Source organism: Mustela lutreola, chromosome 10 (genome assembly GCF_030435805.1).
Source record: "Mustela lutreola isolate mMusLut2 chromosome 10, mMusLut2.pri, whole genome shotgun sequence".
NCBI lineage: Eukaryota > Metazoa > Chordata > Mammalia > Carnivora > Mustelidae > Mustela > Mustela lutreola.
The window spans coordinates 32,829,641-32,852,274 of record NC_081299.1 but is presented as its reverse complement, the minus strand read 5'-3'; the positions used below and the strand labels follow the sequence as shown (position 1 = coordinate 32,852,274).

General features: G+C 45.1%; 1 protein-coding gene across 4 annotated transcripts; it reads right to left on the bottom strand.

The window, feature by feature from the left end:
* Nucleotides 1–4,362: 4,362 nt before the first annotated feature.
* PPIH (peptidylprolyl isomerase H) lies at nucleotides 4,363–21,278 on the bottom strand. Of its 4 annotated transcripts, XR_009345380.1 has the most exons (11): nucleotides 21,120–21,278; nucleotides 20,711–20,775; nucleotides 20,368–20,448; nucleotides 20,055–20,099; nucleotides 19,744–19,786; nucleotides 16,704–16,796; nucleotides 12,683–12,770; nucleotides 12,158–12,198; nucleotides 11,342–11,430; nucleotides 4,658–4,741; nucleotides 4,363–4,564 (listed from the first exon to the last, which is right to left on the bottom strand). XR_009345380.1 is itself a non-coding variant. In XM_059137633.1 (10 exons), exons 1-9 carry the CDS (start codon nucleotides 21,183–21,185, stop codon nucleotides 11,362–11,364), a joined length of 591 nt encoding a protein of 196 aa, XP_058993616.1. In that variant the 5' UTR covers nucleotides 21,186–21,278; the 3' UTR covers nucleotides 4,363–4,564; nucleotides 11,342–11,361. The 4 variants fall into 4 exon arrangements, 3 of the variants coding, with proteins under 3 accessions (XP_058993616.1, XP_058993618.1, XP_058993619.1); XM_059137633.1 differs by lacking the exon at nucleotides 4,658–4,741; XM_059137635.1 differs by lacking the exon at nucleotides 4,658–4,741 and having other exon boundaries at nucleotides 20,368–20,391.
* Nucleotides 21,279–22,634: the final 1,356 nt, after the last annotated feature.

Below are 22,634 nucleotides of genomic sequence, written 5' to 3'. Positions count from 1 at the left end.
GGAAGGCCTTCCTCTCTCCCTCTGCTTTAAACGTGGTCCTTGTGACCTCAGACCGTCACTGCAGATAGAACCGTATTTTCTACAATGGTCATGTACTCTCTGTACAGCGAGGGTGTCTAGAACTGACTTAAACGTATGCATTCAAAGAGCGTCCGTTTTGGCGGCGGAGCAGTCACCTTGGAGGGACCACGCCGTCCGTCAGACCGCCCCTGATCAGCATATTTAGGGGAGGGCGGTGGTGTACGCCACCGGGACCTGCTTTCTGAACCTTCTTACCAGGCATAGAACCGTCTTGTTAAGTATCCACGTCTTTCTCTGGCCACAAATCAGATTTAATTTCAGTTCACGTTTATTGAGCAAGCTGGGCATTTTCCTTGCGCTTTATCCGTACAACAGCCATGTGAAATAGGGGTTACAATCCTGATCTCACAAACGATTTATAACTGAGGCTGCCACCTGATGTACCCCAAGTCCTTCACTTTCATTCGTTCTTCAGTAAGTGTCTGCTGTCGACTGGGATGCACTAGTTCGAGACTCAGTTTCTGCCTAAATTCAGTCTAGGGATGAAGGCAGAAATTTAAATACCCCAAACTCCAAACACTCCAGCTTTGCAAAAGCACAAAGCATTTGGGGAGTGGAGGTGGGAAGAAGGTGGAGTGCTGCTGACTCCAGGCACTAGGTTTATGCAAAAGCCTAAAGGCAAGAAGACAGAGTGCTAATAGAAGTAAAGTAGTTAAGACTAGAATGAAGATCTCCGGTTACAGAGGTAGGCAGGTTCATATTAGGAACATTTTATTTGAAATTATCCTAAGGGCAACCGTGAGAAGGGTAATTTTCGAACTGGAAGTAGGGAGTGGCAAGATTTTTTTTTTTTAATAATGGCTAGAGTGGAGAAGGGGTTGTAGAGGGACAAAATGGAAGTTGGGAGACAGTAGGCCAGTGCAGTATCATCTACGCTGTCCATTCCACCTCCTAAAGGCTCCCCTGAATCAGTCCTAAAAATCTCTAAATACCAAACCAACTTCTGTCATTCCTACTGCCATGACACTGGTATAAGCAATCATCTATTCCTTACAGCAGGAGTAGGCAAACTTTTTCTCTAAGGGCCAGATAGCAAATATTTTAAGCTTTGCAGGCCAAATGATTGTGTCTCAACTGCTCAATCTCAGAGACTGAAGGCAGCCAGACAATCAATAAACAAGTGCACCCGTGTTCCAAACTTTATTTGTGGACACTAAAATTAGAATTTCATACTTTTACATATCACAAAATACTCTTTTATTTCAACTATTTAAACATATAGAAAAACATTCTATTCCTAGCTTATGAGCCACTGAAATACAGGGTGTGTGATCTGACCTGCCAACCATATTTTGCTGACCCTTCACTTTAGAGCACTGCTGTGGCCTCCTAGTCACTCTCTCTTTCTTTAATGTTCTCCACCACAACATCCAGAGTGTTCTTCTGAAAACGTCTCTCTGATCATGACAGTCTTAATACTACAACCCTTAGGTTTGTCCAAATTCCTTATTGTGGTTTACAGGACCGTGTAGGACTTCTCCAAACTTAACCTCTGACACTTGTTTCACATTCCTCGATCAACCTTACAGGTGATCTTTTAGTCATTGCTTCCTTTGAGCTATCACATACTATTCCCTCTACATATAACTCTCCCGTTCTCCCTTCTCTTTTTCCTGCTTAACTTTTCATCCTTTGGGTCTTGCCTCAGATGTTACTGTGTTAGGAGACCCTCCTATCCTAACACAGTGTGTTGCATTACTTAAATCGTCCTCTCCTCAGACTGAGTTCCTGAAGCATCTGGACTGGCACCCGACACATGGTACGTTAATAATTTTGTTTTGTGAATAACATGGTATAGAGAATGGACAGGAGAAGGTACTGGCACCAGAGAGGTGGTCTGGGCAACTGCGTCAGTAACACCCAGTGAAAAAGGCTTGCAGCAATAATGTGTATGGACAGAATAGGCGGATTCTAGAACTGCTATTCATGTGTTCCAGCTCCAGGTAACTTTTGACTGTTGAAAAGAAAATGTTTCCTCAAAAGGCAGGTCTGCCAACACTGGAGACATTTAAAAGTGTGCCCTATGGGTTTGAGGCATTTTTCCCAAGGTGGAGTTACAAAGAAATGTAGAACGGTGGGAGCAGCATCTCTGTGAGTAAATAAGCAATCTTCCCTATGTAACTGCTTTGAGGGGATGGCTTCCCAAACAGAAATAACAATTCTGTAACATTTGTCTCTAAAATGTTACTTAAGGAGCCCCTTAAGAGGTTGTTCAGAGGGTTAAGCCTCTGCCTTCTGCTCAGGTCATGATCTCAGGATCCTAGGTTTGAGCCCCACTCTCTGCTCAGCAAGGAGCTTGCCTCCCGCCCCGGCCCCCCGCCCCCAACTGCCTCTCTGCCTACTTGTGAGCTGTCAAATAAAATAAAAATCTTTAAAATGTTACTTTAAAGTATCATTACTTACTTACCCGATTATTTCATTAAGCTCTCTCTTCATGCTCACTGAGCATAAAGATGAGTTATTTAAGAAACTAGTTTCCTTGTAGCCGCCTCCATACTGCTGCAGAGATGGCACGGAAGCACTAGATAAGTAGTTGTCAAAATTCAACCTCTGTGCCAAGGTGGCAGCTCTCCCCTCATTTTGCTAGCCCCTGCCACCCTGCCCAGTGTGGTGAGCACAGTTTAGACAACTCCAGGGCTACCCTTAAGTGATTTGAAAGGCAAGGTTCATTCCATGCATCTCCTTTGCAAACAAATGTTCACCTTGTCATCCATCTCTAACAGACTCTGGCCCAAGAGCAGAGTTCCTTTTCCTAGAAAGCCCCCAATCTGTCAATACTTAACTCAAATATTACCTCTTCCTTTCATGCTACCCTTCCCCCCACCCCAGCATACCATTCATTATACATACCATTCATGCAACAATTATTTCTTGAACATGTACTAGGTACTAGATACTTACCTCTTCTAGGTGCTGGGGGACATAGCAACAAAGCAAAACAAACAAAACAACACAACCGAATTTTCTGCCATCATAAGCGCTCACATTCTAATACCATGCTGAACTGAAATGCACCCATCTCCCGTCACAAACCCAATCCTACTCATCTTGCAGCTCCTGTGCCCAGGACAGAGACTGGCCGAGAATGCAGGTGTCAAGTGTAACTGAATTCAACTGAATGGCCCATCATAAGAATGTCAGTCCAGGATCTGAGCTGCTCGTCCTCCCTACTCTCTCTCTATAGTTCCACCTTGTCTAGTTAAAGATCTCCCCTCCACGAGGTCAGTTTTTTCTTCACTTTGTCCCTCAACCCTGTTTACTTAGCTAGAGAGAGTTGCAGATATCTATATTGTGTAGAACCCTTATATATTTCAGCAGCTCCTTGTACCTCAAAACACTGAAATGGCACTTTTTGAAAAGATTTTATTTATTTATTTGACACAGAGAGAGAGATCACAAGTAGGCAGAGAGCCCAACGCGGGGCTCGATCCCAGGACCCCGAGATAGTGACCTGAGCCGAAGGCAGAGGCTTAACCCACTGAACCACACAGGCGCTCCTGAAATGGCACTTTTAACCAGGTTCTCTTCTGTCACAGAATTCAGCTCTGTGCTACCTCTGCCACCGCATGGAGTTATGTCATCCCTGCCCAGGAGCCAAGAGAAAAAAAGTAGGAATGGCATAGAAATGGCCTCATGAAAGGAACACCATGGAACTCTCTTTACCTCTTGAACATAATGCTCAGTGGGATCTTTCAATATTGGGCTATGTCCTTTCAAGATAAGCATTTTCCAAGGCATATTACTGTTTACCAGTTACCGTCATATCCATTTGCTTATTTGACCTTTTCAACAATGCTATGAAGTAGATAGGCATTATTATTCCCACTTTACAGATGAGAAGACTGAGGCTCTGAAAGGGGATGAGAACTTCTCAAAACCTCTACTGTTTAAAAAACGACCCCAGATTGAAACCAAGATTTTTGAGTAAATTATTCTCACTTCACTGTGATTGAGACACATTCTACCAAATGGTCTCTGATCCCAAAATATCCCAAGTTAGTGACTCTTTCCTCAAAGGCTCTAGAACCAACCACATTGAACCTACTGGGGACATCCTTGGAATAAATTGTGCTTATAGCCCTGGGGCTTTGCCTTCTTTGCCCAGTCAGCTGGAGCCCAAGAGGGGACTACTACAATTGCTTGCAAATCTGAGGCATCACCTAACCACAGTGATGATTTGGCTCTGGTCCATGCTAGCCTCTGGTGAGACCCAGTCCTTCTGGCTGAAGCTAAGGCGTGAGGAGACAGGCTATCATTACAACTATTTAAAAACAACACATATACCAAAACAAAACAAAACTTTATTTACAATTGAAAACTTAAACAGAAAATCTTGGGTTGTGAATCTGTGACACTTCCAAGGTCTCTTGATCAAAAAGGGCCGCAGCAGGCAGGGAAGCAAACACAGGGGCCAATCCGGATTATCTTACTCAAGAGCGTCACCCAGAGCAAGGAAGGCCCACAATGGCAGAGAGGTGAAGGTCTGTTAGGGATGGAAGAGATAAGTAGCTCAGAGGCACTGGAAGGGGACATTCCATGAGAGACAATACTCCTAGCTCTTCTCTACACTCCTAACCTGCTTTTCCTGGAAGAGCAGAACTGGTCTGACTCTTGCCCTCCGTCAGACCTTTGGTTCCCCAGCATAAAGTTGCGAAGTATACTACACAAGAACAAAAAGAAAGAAACTAACATTTATGGCCGCACATATCATCTCATTTATTTACCATTCACAAATTCTGTGTATATATTATCTGTAATCAAGCAAAAGAGGAAACTAGGGTCCCAAGGGGTTTAATGGCTTCCTGGTCTACTTGGCTCCAAAGTCTGTGTGCTTTTTGCCAGACTTCGATGGCTCTCTGTGGAGCTCTAGAACAAAGAGCAATCCTTCCTCCTTACAGGTTTTGGTTCCAGTGCTATAGAGAAAGTAAAATCCACACCCTCTGTTTATGGCCTTGGTAGTTAGTGTTACTTAATGAACGGAATGAGTACACTCAGAAACTACTCCGTCTCCCTCCCCCTACACATGGCCACGCCCCTTTCCCTCCAGGGAACAAAGAGTCCTGTTGTCATACTGCAGGCTCAGGCTTAGAAGTTTAATCCTGGAACCCCAAGCAGAATATAAAAAACTGCATAAATGCACTTTATAAGTTCCATGGTGCCCCAGGACCCAAGCTCTCTCCTAGACCAGGCACTGTGTTAGTCAGCATGGTCCCTGCCTCAAGGTGTTCTGTCTAGAGAAAACCAGGCCAACACATCTGTGATATGCTATGTTAACTGCTGTATACAGAAATGAACCAAGTACTGGGAGAGCACCCAGCAAGGCACCGTTGACTGTCCCAGACCTAGAACTAGGAGGAGATGGAGGGACCAGGGAGCGATTCAGACTGATGTCAGCCACATGCCTGGGAGCAGCTGGGTGCAACTAGAATCAGTTAAACTATGTAGATACAGTACATATTTCTATCATGAGATACATGCTCAATATGGAAAATTCAAGCACATATGGGACAATAGAAATGGGGGGACAAAAACCTCTCTCTGTACTACACAAGTAACCATTACTAACAGTTGGCTGTACTTCACTGTAGTAACTTCTGAAATAGTTATTCAAATGTACTAAATATTGACTTTGTCACTTAACATACCCTAAAAATCTGCTGATACATACAGATCTACTTTTTTTTTTTTTTTTAAGGCTATGTGGTATTTCACCAACTGGCATACCTCAACGTGTGTGACCTGATTAAGATGCTGGGTGCTCTGCCTTTGTACTGGATGGGACTGGAATGAAGCCATTCTCCCCTCCCCTCCCTTTTTAGCTGGCAGGGCGGTCTCTCTTTCAGGGCAGTGAACAACAGTATCACACAGCCAGCAGGCATGCAAATATTTGCTGCCAAGTCTCTAGCGCTCCCTACACCTGTATTTTCACGTGGAAACTTGTCTCTTGCCTGGCCTGCTGCAGTGGACACCTCACTGACCTCAGCTTCTCCTCCACATTGCTGCCAGAGTCCCCTATGGAATAAGAAAATTCAATCACAGTGTTCTCCTGCTCAAAATCCTCCAGTGGCTCCTGCTGGCCTGGCTCTTTTTGGAGGGCTGGACTGGGCTCCCTTTTGACAATCTCTGGAGTCCGATGAACTCTCACCCCAGGGGGGAAAAAATGTGCCCACTGCCTGAAGCCCACTCTCAGGATAACACATGAGTATCTCAGCCTGCACTGGTTCTCCCAGCTGGCCCTGGCCTCCTCCAGCCTTACCTCTTACCCTTTGCTAATATGGAATTAAGTGGTTTCCCTTACACTTCCTGCAGTTTCCTGCTTTTGCTCATGTTGTTCCCTCTGCCTGGAATGCCCTTCCATTTTAGCCACCTGAGAAGTTCTCTTCGTTCAACTCAGCCACAGCATCCTCTCTTCTGTAGTCCACTCAGACTGCTCCAGGTGCTCCAGCTTTCCTCACTCTGCTCTGAAGCCTCCAGTCCAAGGCTTTACTGTGCTGCCATGGCCAGTCTCCCCAGAGACTGAGTTCCTTAAGGCAGGAACTGGGCTTTTTAAATTTGCAGCTGCCTGTGCTGCACAGGACCCATCTTATTCCAACAGTGCATAGTTGTGGAAGGAATGATTGGTCCTTGTGCCATCAACATGTCCCATCATCTTCCTCTATAGGAAGATATTGCGTCTATGGGTAATCCCATAATGGGAAACAGTGCTTCCTAAAGCTCAGTCATTCCCACAGCACCTTCACCACGGTTTTAGCCACCATCCACAGGCACAATTTTTAACCTAATCACCATATGACCTTTAATAATGCCTCACTATAAAATGGTGTGTCGCATTAATTACATATTTTTTCTAAGATGCAATGTTAAAGGATACTCATCACAGTACTGCCTACAGCAGTGCAAACCCTGTTTCTCTGGTAAGAAGCATCTGAGATGCTTGTTATAGACATAGCTATCCTGGATCCTACCTCAAACTCACTCAAACTTTCCAGGGAAGGGATCTGGGAATTAATTGCTTTAACAAGTGCTCCCAAGTGATTGGCTTCTTTAGGGAAATTTGGGAAACAATGACAGAAGAAAGCAACCTACTGCTTGCTACAGGTACCAGGCTTGGGGTTAACTGGTAGAGCAGCAATTCAGACTAGCTGGGCTGCCAGAGCTCACAGCCACTCCCTTTTCCAAGGGACTCTGAAGCTTTCCAAACAGAAGCTCCACCAGCCCCCAAGTGGTTGTAAGTAGCAAAGAACCTGATCCAGATTACAGCAGGAGAATCCTGAGGGCCAAGGTTCACTTCTGGATTCCTAACCAAATGCATCATAAAAAGCTTTCACAGGACCCACTGAGATAAAACCATGGTCTCTATATTGAGAGTTGAACAGAAAACTTCCTGTTCGCTAAAACCAAAGTCAGGGCCTAAGGCAAAACCAGAAAAAGCTTTAGAAGTGCTTCCTGGGGAGGTAGAGCTGATCATGTCACTGAGCGGTCTTCTATCTCCTTCCCGTCTTCTTTTATTTCCAGTGCCTAGACACAAGGCCTCCCGTGCGTGATTAGGTGATATCTTGATTTGAATGCAGCAGATTCCTGCGGGACCAGTGCCACCAAGAGAGGATCACCTTCTGGGTCTTTTCTGATTGGAATATGGTGGCTTTTCCATTAAAAAGCAGGCTCTGTTATCCCACTACAGCCTTGCATTAGCATCTGCTGAGTGCTGGTTAGAAATGCAAGATCTCTGGCCCCATCCAGACCCACTGAGTGAGAATCAGCATTTTAATAAGATCTCCTGGCGATTCATACGTGCATTAACGTTTGAGAATACTGCCCAACAGGGTCTAAAACCAGCATTTATATTAGCTGTTAGCCATTATATTGCCCCAGACAACCCGAGGGATCTGAAACACTTCCATATGGCAAGAAAAATTATGGGATGATACTCTGCTCTCCAGGGAATTAATCTCCACTTTTCCTTCCTTTCTCCCAAATCACATTACTGAGACACCCAAAGTGGGGACACTTTATGTCAGACTGCCACCTAGATTCCCTAACACCTTAAAACTTATGATAAAGATTTTTGGGAAAGTTAAATGAGATAATTCAAGTTCTTAACTCAATATTTGAGCACAAGAAGTATGCAATAAACAACTGCCATTATGATACTGCCTCTAAGTATTAGCTATAAAAGATTCAGTTCTGAGCAAGTCACGGGTAGGAAACTGAATTGGAAGTACCACACTTATATTTAATTAAAATTAAATAAAAAATTCAGTCCTTCAGTCACGTCAGCCACATATTTCAAGTGCTCAACTGTCTCATGTGGCTGGAGCTGCATGATGGACACACAGATATCGAATATTTCCACCATCACAGGAAGGAATTTCTATTGGACAGTTCTGGTCTAAGAAGCTTCTGGAACGCCAAATGGCCCTTGTGGAATTTGTTCTGCTTGGGTTGTAGGCTGAGAAGAGAGGCTTCCTCGGGGGCAAAGGTTTACTTTGCCCTTTGCTAATAAGAGATGAGGAAGGGACGGTTGCGATCACCACCCTCAGGAATCAAGCCCTCGTCAAGGATTTCCATTAACTTTCTAGAAGGGACTCAGAAAAATACAGAAAAGCCCCAATCAAAAATTTTCTTAAACACTGTTCTTTTTTTTATCTCTGTCCTCTGGTAGTGATCAGTGGTCAATCCTTAGAAGGAAAAGGACCTAGTAGCTCAACTCAGGTTCAGCAAGGAGAAGGAGGGAAATGCTAGCTACTACTGAAGGAGGAGAACAGGCTGAGCCCTAGGGATCTCCTAGGCAGGAAAGAAAGCTCAGGGTGTCACCTGTGCCTCAGAAGGGAGGGAGTATTTGGCTGGAGAAGAGAGAGGACCACGTGCAGCTTCTAGCACACACTTGTGCATGCCTGCCTCTGCATTTGCTCATACCAGTTCTCTGCCTAAAATGCCTGACATTCTCTCTCTCTATTAACTCATGTAATAAATTTTTGATGAATGCCTGTAAGTGCCAGATGCTATGAACACAGAGTAAGTCACAGATAGAGGTATATACAGTTATTAAAATGGTCTGGCATTGGACTAGATCTCCATTCAGAAAAAAAGGCAGAGAGGGGTGCCTGGCTGGCTCAGTCGTTAAGTGTCTGCCTCCAGCTCAGGTCATGATCCCAGGGTCCTGGGATTCAGCCCTGCACATGGTTCCCTGCTTGGCGGGAAGCCTGCTTCTCCCTCTCCCACTCCCTCTGCTTGTGTTCCTTCTCTCACTGTATCTCTCTGTGTCCAACAAATCAATAAAATATTTTTTAAAAAAGAAAGTAAAAAAAGAAAAAAAGGCAGAGAAAAGAAAAATAGATTCTAGGTAATTTTAAAGTATATAAGTAAAACCATAGAAATATTAAAAAAATACAAAAGACGTTATGAGCTGAGATACTAAGGACCTTCCTAAAACGATAAAACCATAAAAGCCGTAAGAGAAAAGACTGATAATTTTGACCTCATCAAAATTTACAGTTTCTGTTTAACAAAGGATATCACCAAAGTTAAGATAAGCAACACAACGTCAGTTTTTGCTTAAAACTGTTCTGGACAAAACAGTCACAACATTTAACTGTTCAAATCGTCAGAGAAGGATAAAATAAGCTATATGCTACAAACACAGCATATTGTTAGTTTGTTTTCATATGAAGTAGTTTTAGGAAGTCTTCAAGACATCTGCCAAATGGAAAACAAATGAACAAAATAGTATGATGACATTTAGGAAAAACAAAACCTCCCCAAATAAGATAGGCATAGGGAAGGCCCTGATGGTCATACATCAGACTGAAAACAGTTACCTCCTGGGACAGAAGTGGGATTGGATGGGGAGGACAGGCAATGACAAGGACTTGGAACTGTTTTCTTGAGATTATATTATGTTATTTTTAAGATTAAAAACAACCAAATAAAATATGTGAACCTTCATTGAATTTTTCTTTTTTTAGAGCTATTAAAGTTACTATGTGGACAGCTGGGGAAGTTGGAACATGTATATTAAATAATATTACTGTGGTCATGTAGGATGCTATTTTTAGGAGTTGTCTGCTCAAGTATTTAGGGGTAAAGTGTCAAGGAGTCTTCAACTTTCAAATGGGAAAGAAATAAAACGATGGAAGGAATGAAGGTAAAAAGGAGGGAAAGAAGGGGAGCAGGAGAGAGGAGAGGGAAGAAGGGAGAGAAAAAACCAATGTCAAAGTGAAATGGTAACACAAGAATATTAACCATTGGTAAACCTGGGCAAAAGGGAAATGGGTGTTCAGTATACTTTTCTTCCAAGTCTTCTTCAGGTTTGAGAATTAGAAAGAAAGAAGAAAGGAAGGAAGGAAGGGAGGGAGGGAGAGAGAGAAAAGCAAGGCAAAAGGCACCACCACCCCACACCTAGCTGAAGTGATCAATTTCTCCCTTGAACTCTGGTAACATTTAGCAACCTCAGTTATATTACTAGTGATCACCTCTGAGATTCTGTCTTATTCCCTTTAGGCTCCTGAAAGACAGAGGCATTTTTCAACTCGTTGTCACCCAGCACAGAGCAGGCAGTGGCAAGTATGGGGAGGAAATGAGCTGGTGCAGGCTGGGAAATAGGTTGCTTTCACTTATGAGTCTGGCAGATACAAAGTCAGGCCCTGGAAATGAGCATCACTTCCTTTTTTTTTTTTTTTTTAATTTTACTTATTTATTTGAGAGAGAGAGCAAGCACAGAGGGAGAGTGAAAGGAAGAAGCAGACTCTCCACTTAGCAGGGAGCCCAACTCGGGGCTCAATCCCAGAACCCTGGGATCATGACCTGAGCCGAAGGCAGAAGCTTAACTGACCGAGCCCCCCAGGCAAACCGAGCATCAGTTCCAATGAAAGAGGCACGATGGCTGTGTCTCCCAGCCGCCCAGCCTGCTCCCAGCCTGGAGTCGCCCAGGGGTGGAGCCAGGTCCTGCCAGCAGGGGCACAGGAAGAACTAGAGTCTGACAGTGCTATGAGACCGCTCACTGGCTTTCAGGGTGATACTTTGTAGACCACAAAGTGGTAGAAAAGTTAAATGCCCTAATAAACCTTTTTCTGATCCTTACAAGGAGCCTAAGAAAGCTATTGTCCCCATTTGACAGATAAGGAAACGGGCTCAGAAAAGGGAAGTGATTTCCCCAAGGTCACACAGACAGGAAATGGGGCTCAATCCCATGTTTTCAATTCTATAGGTCCTTCCACTAGACCATGCTGGGGACTCCTAACCAGGAGAAAGGCACACGTACCTGATCAGTCTTGCTCTGGACTACATCTCCCCACACTGTGAGATCACCACAGGCAGCTTGGGCTTATTGTTGGGGCCTGTGGGAACATTCTAGGAGAGAAAGCACAGTGGAGATTCATCGACTCAAACACACACATTTACCAAACACAAAGGGATGCCTGCCAGCTCCTGTGCTAAGGACTGAGGACTCAGGGACTGAAATGTTAACAGTCCATGTCCTAGCTGAAGGGTAAAGATAATCCAGATCAAAGAGAAAATGTCCAACATTTAAAAAAATCAAACCTATGATATGAAACAATGCAGTAAATTATAAGACAGAGTTGACACAACAGAGCAGAGGAAGCAACCACTGCTTAAACAGGGGACACTTGAGCTGGGCCTTGGAGGATGAATGGGATCCCACTGGAAGGAAAAGTAGAAGAGCATTCCAGTAGAGAAAACAGCACAGGAAAACGCTCAGAGGCAGGAATGTGTATGGCATATTCCCAGGAGAGCTAGTAGCCTGATGAGACTGGAATACGGACACAGCAGTGGCAGAAGGAGCTGTGGAGACATAGCAGGGCCCAGGTCATGAAGGACCTTGGCTTCACTGCTGAGTAAGATTTTATCAAGTAGGTGAAGGGGCCACCAGAAGCCAAACCTCAGTGAGCACCAGAGGGGCAAACTTCAGGCCAGAAAAATGGGGGGGGGGGGCGGCTTGGACTCCTCATTCTTTCTGAGGGAGCCCAAGTAACTGGAGGCAGTAAAGACAGGGCCTAACACTCTCATGTTACTAGACTAGAACGGCCAAGATAGAGGAAATCAAAACAGGACTCACCTCGATCTTTCGCATCACTAGAAGTCCATCAATGATTTTTCCTGTAGGAAGAGTATGAACTAGACTTTATTATTCTCATTTGCATAGCACTTTCCAGCTTCCAATGTCCACTCTTAGCCAGCATCTCATTGGAATCTCATACTACCATCAGAAAATTGAGATTTGATGGAAGTGAAATGATTTGCCCAAGATCAGAGATAAGAAGGAGTAGCGGACTAGGTTTGGGCAATTGCAAAGCCCTACTGTATCGTATTCCCTCTGTGTGGCATTCCTTAAGTGACACCATCTGGGTTTCCCTCCCAGACATATAGATCACCCCAGTGGTTACACACTACATCAGATAGTCCCTCCATCCTTCTATCTAGCATTCTAACCGCAAGTTCTCCCCACCTCCCACCACTTCCACTTTCCCAGAGCAGTTACATCAGTTAAGCACTCTTGGGGCTAGAGTCTGAGGACTGGCTCCTTTAGAAGTCCCACTCTGTGTGAACGGGGCCCGGACTCTGAGACAGGAAGAGGACTCACCAAACACTACGTGTTTCCCATCCAGCCAATCACATTTAGAGCAGGTGATGAAGAACTGGCAGCCATTTGTACTGGGACCACTGTTTGCCTGTCAGAAACCAAGTATACCTTCAGTGAGTTTTCCTGGCCATGCTAGTCAAAGGGCAAGATTCTCAAAAGAGGGGCATCTGGGTGGCTCAGTCAGTTAAGCGTCTGCCTTTAGCTCAGGTCATGATCCCAAGGTCCCAGGATCGAGCCCCACATCAGGCTCCCTGTTCAGTGGAGAGCCTGCTCCTCCCTCTCCCTCTATCTGCTGCTCCCCATGCTTCTGCTCTCTTTCTCTATCTCTGACAAATAAATAAAATTGTAAAGAAAAAAAAAAAAAAGGATTCCCCAAAGAGCCTGTAGCCCTGATTCCTTTCTTTCTTTCAGCAAACCTTACTAACTAACTACTATAAGCCAGGTCCTAAGCTAGGATTCAAAGATATTGAGAGAAACAGGATACATAATCACTGCCCTCAAGGAGCTAGATCCTTGAATAAATGTACAGTTCTCCTGCAGCCTGAATTTTTAAAATGGGAACAATTGTTCGCAGGGACTGATCTGCTGTATTTAATCCGACACTGGTTATACCTGGATTACAGTTACAAGTTAGGTACGATGGAGAAAAAGCCTGTTGCCTGTGCCATAAGCTCTTTTGACTGAATAGCTTTGTACTGCACCATAACAATGGTAATAAAAGACTATAAGGAGGTGTGAAAAGTTGCTATGCTAGTGCCATGCTAGAAAAAGATGCTATTTAATCAATGATGCTTGCTTTTTACAGCTACACCCCAAAACCTGTATTATTGAATTTTACAGGAAGAAGTATTTTTTTAAAATTGAGAATCTGAAAGTCTCTAGCCCTATCCCCTCTCCACCCTTGAAATTGTTTCTACATCATTACATTTCACAATGCATTACAAAAGAACAGGCTACGGTTATGATGCATGGAAAGGCACGGAGCAGATACCGATGAATGACGAAAAGATCATCAGCATGATAGCTAACCTCTCCTGGCCAGTTGCTCAACAAACACCATAGGAGGGTCATTCCTTTTAATCCTCTCAACATCCCTTTGAGATAGGTATAAATGAGAACACTGAGGCCTAGAAAGGTGATGTGACCAAACTGAGGTCACATGGTCATGAGGTCATCGTCTGGCTTCAGAGCTTACTCTTTTTTTTTTTTTTTTAAAGATTTTATTTGTTTATTTGACAGACAGAGATCACAAGTAGGCAGAGAGGCAGGCAGTGGAGGTGCGGGGAGCAGGCTCCCTGCTGCGCAGAGAGCCAGATGCAGGGCTCGATCCCAGAACCCTGAGATCATGACCTGAGTCGAAGGCAGAGGCTTAACCCACTGAGCCACACAGGCACCCCAGAACTTACTCTTGAAAGCAGTTAGCTGTACTGCTTTGTAAGGAGAGATTTAACTTTCTTATGAAGTGTACTTTTGTATTTTTTTATGCTGAGACCCTGGAACTGGCTTTAATATGCTAAATTCAGGCTTTTGTATATCAGCAAGTCCAAGTCACCTTTCAGTACCACTGCCTTGTGACAGTGTCTGTCTCTGTGGACGTTTTATTGCATACTTCGCTTGTTTTGGAAAAAAAAATGGAGTCGACCATGGGAAACTGAGAGTACTATTAAAAGCACAGGTCTCATACGATAACCATGACTGAGGCAGGACTGGAAATTATGAGACAGGTCGATAGCGGTAATCGGATGCTACGTGGATTTAAATCGGTTGGTTCTGTGTTGGGCTGTGCAGGAACAAATGTGTGCATGAAATACATTCATAGCACTGTCCAGGGGAACGCACTCACTGCCTCACCAGGGATTTTGTGTTATACTTAGAAATGCCCCTCGTAAGATGAGGCTACTTACTCGTGGGTTTTGCGCATGTACTTATGAACAATTCCTACCCGAAAGCAAGGGAATGCCTAAGCCAGTCAGAGGAGGCACATGCTGTGGAATGAGGCACAGACATCCTGGGGCTCCCAATTTTTTGCTTCCTTCTTTTGACCAGTCAATCAAGCAATCATTCAATCTCCCTTGAGGCTGGTGCAGGGACACTAATTAGCAAGCAGGCAGGCAGAACAGTCATATACATTTTTATGGCTCAAGGAGCACTCTCTGCCCTCTCAGCCCCTTGGTTTGCTCATTCTCTTGAGGCAGTACAGCTCACAGCTTTCAAGAGTAAGCGCTGGAGCCAGACGATGGCCTCATTATCATGTGACCTCGGTTTGGTCACATCACCTCCCTAGGCCTCAGTGTTCTCATTTGTACCTATCTCAAAGGGATGTTGAGAAGATTAAAAGGAATTAACCCTCCTATGGTGTTTGTTGAGCAATTGGCCAGTAGAGGTTAGCAATCATGCTGGCTCTTTCCGCCATTCATCGGTATCTGCTCCGTGCCTTTCTGTTATCAGGTAGTAGGGCTTGGAGACCCCTGTGGCCCAGTCCCTGCCCTTGAGGAACTTAGGATATAGGGGAGGATGGAACAAAAATAATTGTGCCACATAATCTGTGACAGCACAGCTTCACCAGCGTTAGCCCGAGGAGCAGAGACCAACGTTTCATTCCATTTTCCTGACTCCTCCATAAATGGCATGCCCCTGGAAAGATCTAGCCCTCTAGATCTAGCTTGGCGAAGATCCAAGCCCACCTGAGCCCACCTTCAGCATTTACTCCTGCGTTTGCCCAGCCTGGCTCTCCGAAAAGGGGGCTTACACACTGTTTGCCAGGCAGGTCTCACTCCGTCCTCATGGCAGCCTCCTGACTGGCTTCTCTTACCTCCACCTCTCTATTCCCATCTGCCACTCACACCGCAGCTGGGGGCTTCTCTCTAAATCACAAAGTTGATCAACCCTGCTCAAAAAAGCATCTGGCTCACCATAACCTGTACTTCACCATAACCTCTGATTTTAGCATTTGAAGCCCTTGAGGAGCTAGACCCACTCTTCTCTCTAGTGTCTCTACTGGCCCTTCCCTTCCCCACTCACATCCTATGTCCTCATCTTTCCTCACCTTCTGTTCTCTGACCATGCCACCCTCCTCCGTGAAGCCGTGCCTGACCCCTCGGAATGGCGCCTTTCATTCCATGGGGCAGCCCATGGACTTTTACATACGCTGAAGGGCCCTCACCTCAATAGATGGTGGTGTGACTTCCCTACGTTGGGTCAGTTTGCATGTGTGATTCCTCCACTAGATGTTAAGTGTCACAAGGGCAGGGATCAGGTCTATACCCCTGTGCCCTACCCTGAGGCCTGAAACAGAGCGGGTGTTGGCAAACCTTCACTTGATGAATGCCTGCGTAGATAAGTGGAAGGGCAGTCAAGCAGGGCAGAGTGTGTGCCTGTAAATATAGGGTTTGGGGAGGGAGAATGGGGGTACTGCCAGGGAAATGGGTAATGTGGGGAGGTAGGGAGGAGACTGGAGAGTGAGAGGGAGGCAGGATGGGGTGAGTAAGAAAAGGAGGGCATGATGAGTAAGGGGAAGATGGGGGAGTGAGCATGAGTGGGGCAGATGAGAGGGTTAAGTGGGGCAGGCGAGGGCTAAGAAAGGAGTGAGGTATGGAAGCGGGTCTAAGTAGGAAGGAGAGCAGGTCCAAAAGGAGCAGGAGCGGTCAGTGAGCCCGGAGGGGGACAAGCCAGGCAGCAGCATGCGTGGATAGGTGCGGGGGGAATCCTGATGGGTGGAGCGCTGAAAGTACAACTGGCCACACTCTGAGCAACAGGGCTGGATGCTGAGCACGTTCCCCCGCTCAAACAGAGGTAAGAAAACACACATCAGAGTTCAACTCTGGCTCCCCAGACTGCTAGGGGCCCAGCTCAACAAAATCAAAGCCAACTGAAGGAGGTGTATATGGCAGAGTGAGTCCTGGGACAAGTAAGAGAAGTAAAGAATTTGCTTTCATCCTAAGAGATAGCACTGGGCCTCAAGAGGGGCCCAGAACCTGGGGAATAGGAATGTAACCCAAAATCTTGACTAGATCTTACTTACCATGGAAAGCAGGCCTGGAGCTGAGTGTCTGAGTTTAAAATTTTCATCTGCAAATGGCCCCCGGTAAATACTGGCAACTCCAGTACCATCTCCCTGAGCAGAAAAAAAAGGAAGTGTTAACAAGTTTTGAGTGTTGCCCCTCCTCCCCCATCCTGGAACCCAGAGGAGGGATGCTGCTGCACCAAAGCCAACTTTTTAAGGTGCGCTCTTACGCTTGAAGGTCACTTTGTGAGACACACCTCTTGGACCCTATCTTATAATCAAAGCCAGCACCATCCTAGGCAACCTGCAGCCCACACACTGGCCAGGGCAACACACAGGTTCGGTAAAATAGGTGATAGCTGGGCCTCTAGAAAGCTCAGTTAAGACACAGGCAGAGTAGGGAATGACAGTACAAGGATCACATACATAATCCTTGCCAAAGACTCTCATGCCCGTTGGCATATAGAATTATCCTATTAACTGACCACTATCTCCGCTCCAAGCTATGCAAGTGGATAGGCTTTTGGAAGCCTCATCTGTGCAGATACCACCCTCTTGACCAAGGCTGATTGGTCCAAGAGAGGATGCCCAACTAATGGAGTTCCTTCTTTGGGAATTGTGAAGAAGGACTGAGCCTCTCTTTGAGGTTGAAGTTATCATGTGAGCCTGGAAGCTGCCAGTGACCATCCTCTGGTCTGAGAAGAGAAAGAGAAGGCAACATACTTGTATAGAGAGCACTAGAAAAATAGAAAAGACTGCCTTGGTTCTATGTGGCCTACTAGTTCCTAGTTCGTTTCTTCCTTTGGGTTTCATGAAACACCTTATCATAAATCCCCAATTTCTGCTTAAACTAGCTTTATTAGCATTATCTCTTCGCTCTTCCAGTAACCACATGGAATAAGCACTATTATTGTCCTCGTTTTCCAGGTGAGCCAACTTAAGTCAGGGTGATAAAGCAACTTGGCTACAGCCATATCTGTAGTACCTTAAACAGAATACCTGAGAGGGTGACAAAAGACCAATCTCTTCCAGCCAGTTAGTAAAGAGAAAGAATATTGGGTGCATGGCAGAAACGAAAAACACTGATGTAGGACAGAATCAAGGGGCCCTTATTGGGACAAAGATTGCCAAAGACAATGAACATAAGTCAGACAAGGAAAAAAACTGTCAAAATCAAACTTCTATTTGATTTCAAATTAATAAAACCAAGCTCTGTGTAGTGGAAAGATCTGGATGTGAGTTCCAGATCAATCCTTTATGAGCTGGAAAAGTCACTTTGCTCTGCTGAGCCTCCCTTCTCTCAGCTAACAAGTGAAGATGAAATCACCTACTCTTTACACTGCTGCCAGGAAGACCCAATCAGAAAAGACCTTGCAATTGATACAGCACTATAGTAAATGTGAGCTATTTTATATAAATATATATATATATATTTTTTTTTTTAAAGATTTTATTCATTTACTTATTTGACTGATAGAGATCACAAGTAGGCAGAGAGGCAGGAAGAGAGAGAGAGAGAGAGAGGGGAGGAAGCAGGCTGAGCAGAGAGCCTGATGCGGGGCTCAATCCCAGGACCCTGGGATCATGACCTGAGCCGAAGGCAGAGGCTTTAACCCACTGAGCCACCCAGGCGCCCTGAACTATTATATCTTTAACTCCACACAAATACCTACGTACATACAGAAGAAGAGAAAAACAAGTTCACTTCCAATTTCCCAATAAACCTGGGGGACAGATCACTTCTTGCATCCTTAGCTATAATTACATTATTTATTGCTCTCCAGAAACCAGAGTAGGGAAAATGACAAAATTAATTTTCGGAGCAAACAATAGAAAGTGACTTAAAATTAATTGAATAGGAGCACCTGGGTGGCTCAGTTGGTTAAGCATCTGCCCTCAGGTCAGGTCATGATACCAGGATCCTGGTGTAATGGCCCAGTTTTACAACGTAACACACATGAGACAAACTGTATCTAAAAGCCTGGTTTGACCTAAAATCTGCCACTTTGTAACTTTACCCAGACAGGAAATAGGCCTTTAAAAACTCCTAAGAGTTAAGCTGAATAAATATACACATGAAGGAGAAAGAACATCTCCCAGATTCAAGAAAATAGCAATTTGTCTTAACCAAATGATACTAATAAGGAAGACCACCATGCACGTGCATGCAAGTGGTTGGCTAAGGAAAAAAGTAGGTCTAAGAAGAGATAGGGTTTATTCAGCACCCTCCAAGGTCAGAGAAGGAGAAGAGACTTAATATGAAAGATACATACAGTCTAGTCACAAGAAATTTATACTTCACAGTGAAGAATTATTCTACTGGGCTCTGTTAGTAAATAGAGGAAATATCCCTCCAGAACCATCTGCCTCTGTTGTCTGATTCTTTGCCCACTAATTGATTTCTGGTGAAAAATGCAACTTTCCTGGGGCGCCTGGGTGGTTCAGTGGGTTAAAGCCTCTGCCTTCGGCTCAGGTCATGGTCTTCGGGTCCTGGGATCAAGCCCTGCATCAGGATCTCTGCTCAGCAGGGAGCCTGCTTCCCTTCCTCTCTCTCTGCCTGCCTCTCTGCCTACTTATGATCTCTATCTGTCAAATAAATTAATAAAATATTTTAAAAAATGCAACTTTTCAGGCACCTTGATACCAGAGGTAGAAGGGAATTAGAGCATAAGCACTGAGTAGTCCATGAAAAAGGACTACTGCCATTTAGAAAAAAAAATTTTTTTTTCATCTGATTTCTACCCAAGTGTCATGTGACTAACTAGTTTGTATCTCTCAAGGATCATCTATAGGTATGCTGGGAAAGTTCAGTTTCTGGCTCTAAAAGGCTGAAATTTGGAAGTCAGTGACTCGAAGTGCTAATGTCTTCATCTAGTGGTATAAAGAGTAGTAGCAAGTAACTCTAAAGGACATTCCTATCCACCCCCCCTTACTCCTTCAGAAAACTTCGCTACTGTTGCGAGTCTTAGGACTGAGTCCTGTAGTAGAAGTAGCAGTAGCAGCAATAACAAAAAACAATATTCCTAAAGGGCTTTGATAGTAAAGAAATAGTACTTACATTAACAAAATCCCCACCCTGAATCATGAAATCCTTTATGACCCTGAAACAAAGTATAAAGGATCCTGAGAGAAGGTTCTGTCATTTAGAAAAACATTGCTTTAGTCATTATACTTTAGATTAACATTGATTTAAAAATAAAATGTTTATCACTCTGGCTTTTAATAAGCCTTCAAATCGATTGTTGAGTTCACAAAAACATTCCTTCTCAAGATCTAGGAACTGTCCTATGGTTTTACTTCCCACTAAAGAGATGAATCCCCAAAGGAAGTAATTCTAAAAGCCTGCAGGATGGCTTGCCAAGGCCTTACCTGTGGAAGGTGCTCCCTTTGTAGCCTATCGGAACCCCATCTTTTCTATAACCAAAAAGAAAGAAACTTGGAATGATGATAGGTAACCAGAGGCCTGTCCAGTTTACCACCCACTAGAGCCAAGGAACTTTCCTAAAGATGGTCGGGAGAAGAGAAATAAAGAAGGCAAATGAACTGAAGATATTGGGGTATTACCTTCTATTACTGTCACCAGCAATCATTCAAGGCCTGCTGATGGTTCCCCAAAACCCCACCGCAGCCCCAGGACATCCTTGAGGAGCAAGCAGAGAAATCGACTATGTCTGACACTGACCTGAATTCTCCAGTGCAGAACTGCCTTAAAGGGAAAAGAGTGAACGAATCAGTTACCATGGCATCACAGCTGAGGGCATTCCTATTCGGGTGGGGATGGGGGGAGCACAGACATTAGCGCCAGAAAGCCCACCAACGGGCCAGCCGACGTCCAGACACCTAAGCATACAAATTAACAACAAAATTGATATGGGAAGAGTAAAAACGGTGACTATTCAGAGCGCTACAGAGAAGACTCCGATCTCAAGGGAAGCGAGTGGACAGACAGAGGCAGGCAGAGGATAACGCCTACCGGTTCCAGCTTCTGGTTCGGTTAACCTAGCAGAGCTGGAACATCTCCTTACCTAAAATTCTCGGCCGTCTTAGGCACAACGTCCGCAAACAGCTCGATCTTCATGCGGCCAACTTCCTGCAAGCGGCGGGAGACGGTCAGAATGCCTGGTCCAAGACCATGAAGGCCTCGGCGAACAGGAACTGGGGCGGCTGACCCCTCTTCGCCCCCATGCCACTCGGACTCTACCACCTCCACCTCCACAGCCTCTCCTTCCGCGCCGTCCAGTCCCTCCCGCTGCGCGGCGCTAGGATGGGCAAGACTTCTCCCCTTCCCGTGCCCGTGCCCCTGCCCCGCAGGTCGGTAGGTTCTGGACCAGTTTCGTTTCCTGGATTCTCCAGTCCGCTATCCCTGGGTGGGTGAGATCTTCCCGGCTGGTTCCGTGAAGTGTCCCTTCGGCGCCGTGGCTGCATGGACCTCACCTGGCCGCCAATGCTGACATCAAAGAACACCACGGGATTAACAGGGCTTGAATTTGCCACCGCCATGGCTGCGACCCGGAAGCAGAAGACCGAGGCGTGGGTTCCGGCGAACCTAATCCCCCGCTTCGCGGGTTTATGCGCAGGCGCAGGCGCAAGACGCAACGAAGGCCAGGCCCCGCCCCCCGTAAGTCCCCGCCCCGCCCCGGCTGCCAAGAGCTCTGTACCTCTCGTGCGGAAACCGAAACCGGGCGTTGTGGCAGTACGTGGGACCAGGACCTCTGAGCCATCCTACGTGCGACCGGTCTGATCCCTGCCCATTAGTCTGTGAGCCCCACGAAGGCACTTGGAATAGCCTGGTATATGTAGCCCTTCGGTTAAGTCAGTACACCAGAATTTTAGTTCTAGTTCTGCCACAAGCTTCCACTCTTGCCACCTACAATTCATTCCTGTAGAGCGGCTAGAGCTTTTTAAATAAATCTGCTTATAAATCATCCCTGGCTTCCCATATTTAGAATAAAATCCAAGTCCTTACATATAAAGGCCTACATTACATTATCTGGCCACACATATCTGGTCTCATCCTGTATCACCCTCAATTATGATTCTCTGGTTTTTCTGTCCCTTGAGGTCATGGAGATTGATACTCTCTTTAGAGTCTTGGTACCAGCTGTTAACAGTCTTTAACACTCTTCTAGATCCTAATGAAGGTAGGGAGTGCTCCTTGTAGCTCAGGGCTCAGCTCAGCGGTCACTTAACCTAAAGCAGCCCATAGTCACTCCTCCAGATGCATCACTGGTTTATTTTCCTCCTGCCACTCACCATCCAAAATTATATGGTCTGTCACACCCCCCCCCCCCAGTGTGTCTCTGTTGCACACACATATCTATCTTCCAACCTAATAGCATATTACCTCCAGAAAAGCAGAAACTCTCTTCACAGGTGTAGCTCTACTGCCTACTATTGAAGCCCATAGTAGGGATTCAATAAATAGATTCAATGAATTGAGTGAAAGAAGGTGACCTTGGGCAAGGTTTGGAGTCAGAGCATGTATCTGTATTATAGTTATTATGTCCTCTATCCATTGATCATCCCTTCTGGGTCAGTTATCTGAGGAAGTAAGAGTTACATATAAAAATTCAATATCTCAACTCACAGTGTCTTTAATTTTTGGTTACTTTTCCTTTCCTCTTGGTCTCCTCTATCTCCAGTTGAAGAGGAAGAAGAAAGAGGAAGAGAAAAAGGATGGGAAGAAAGAACAGAAGGAATCACCCTTTAGTATAGCTTATAGCAGCTATTTTAAAATAAATTTTTTGAATTGATTAAATATCCAATGTTTATGAGGTTGTGGAAAAACCAGTACAAAGTGCCAGTGAAAACAAATGATACCACCTAGCATTTCTTAAGTAGCTACTAAGTTCTAAATACACATTTCATTTCATTTGGTCCTCACAACTATATGGGACAGGAACGACTACTGTTCCCATTTTATGGATCAAGAAGTTTAAAGATGCTGAC

Coding starts and splice junctions, on each gene's coding strand:
- PPIH (XM_059137633.1), bottom strand. CDS start 21,185: ATGGCGGTGGCAAATTCAAGCCCTGTTAATCCCGTGGTGTTCTTTGAT. Junction 16,797..19,743: donor AGGGTGGGGATTTTGTTAAT/GTAAGTACTATT, acceptor TTTTCTGCTCAG/GGAGATGGTACTGGAGTTGC. Junction 12,771..16,703: donor CTCCAGGCCTGCTTTCCATG/GTAAGTAAGATC, acceptor GGTTTCTGACAG/GCAAACAGTGGTCCCAGTAC.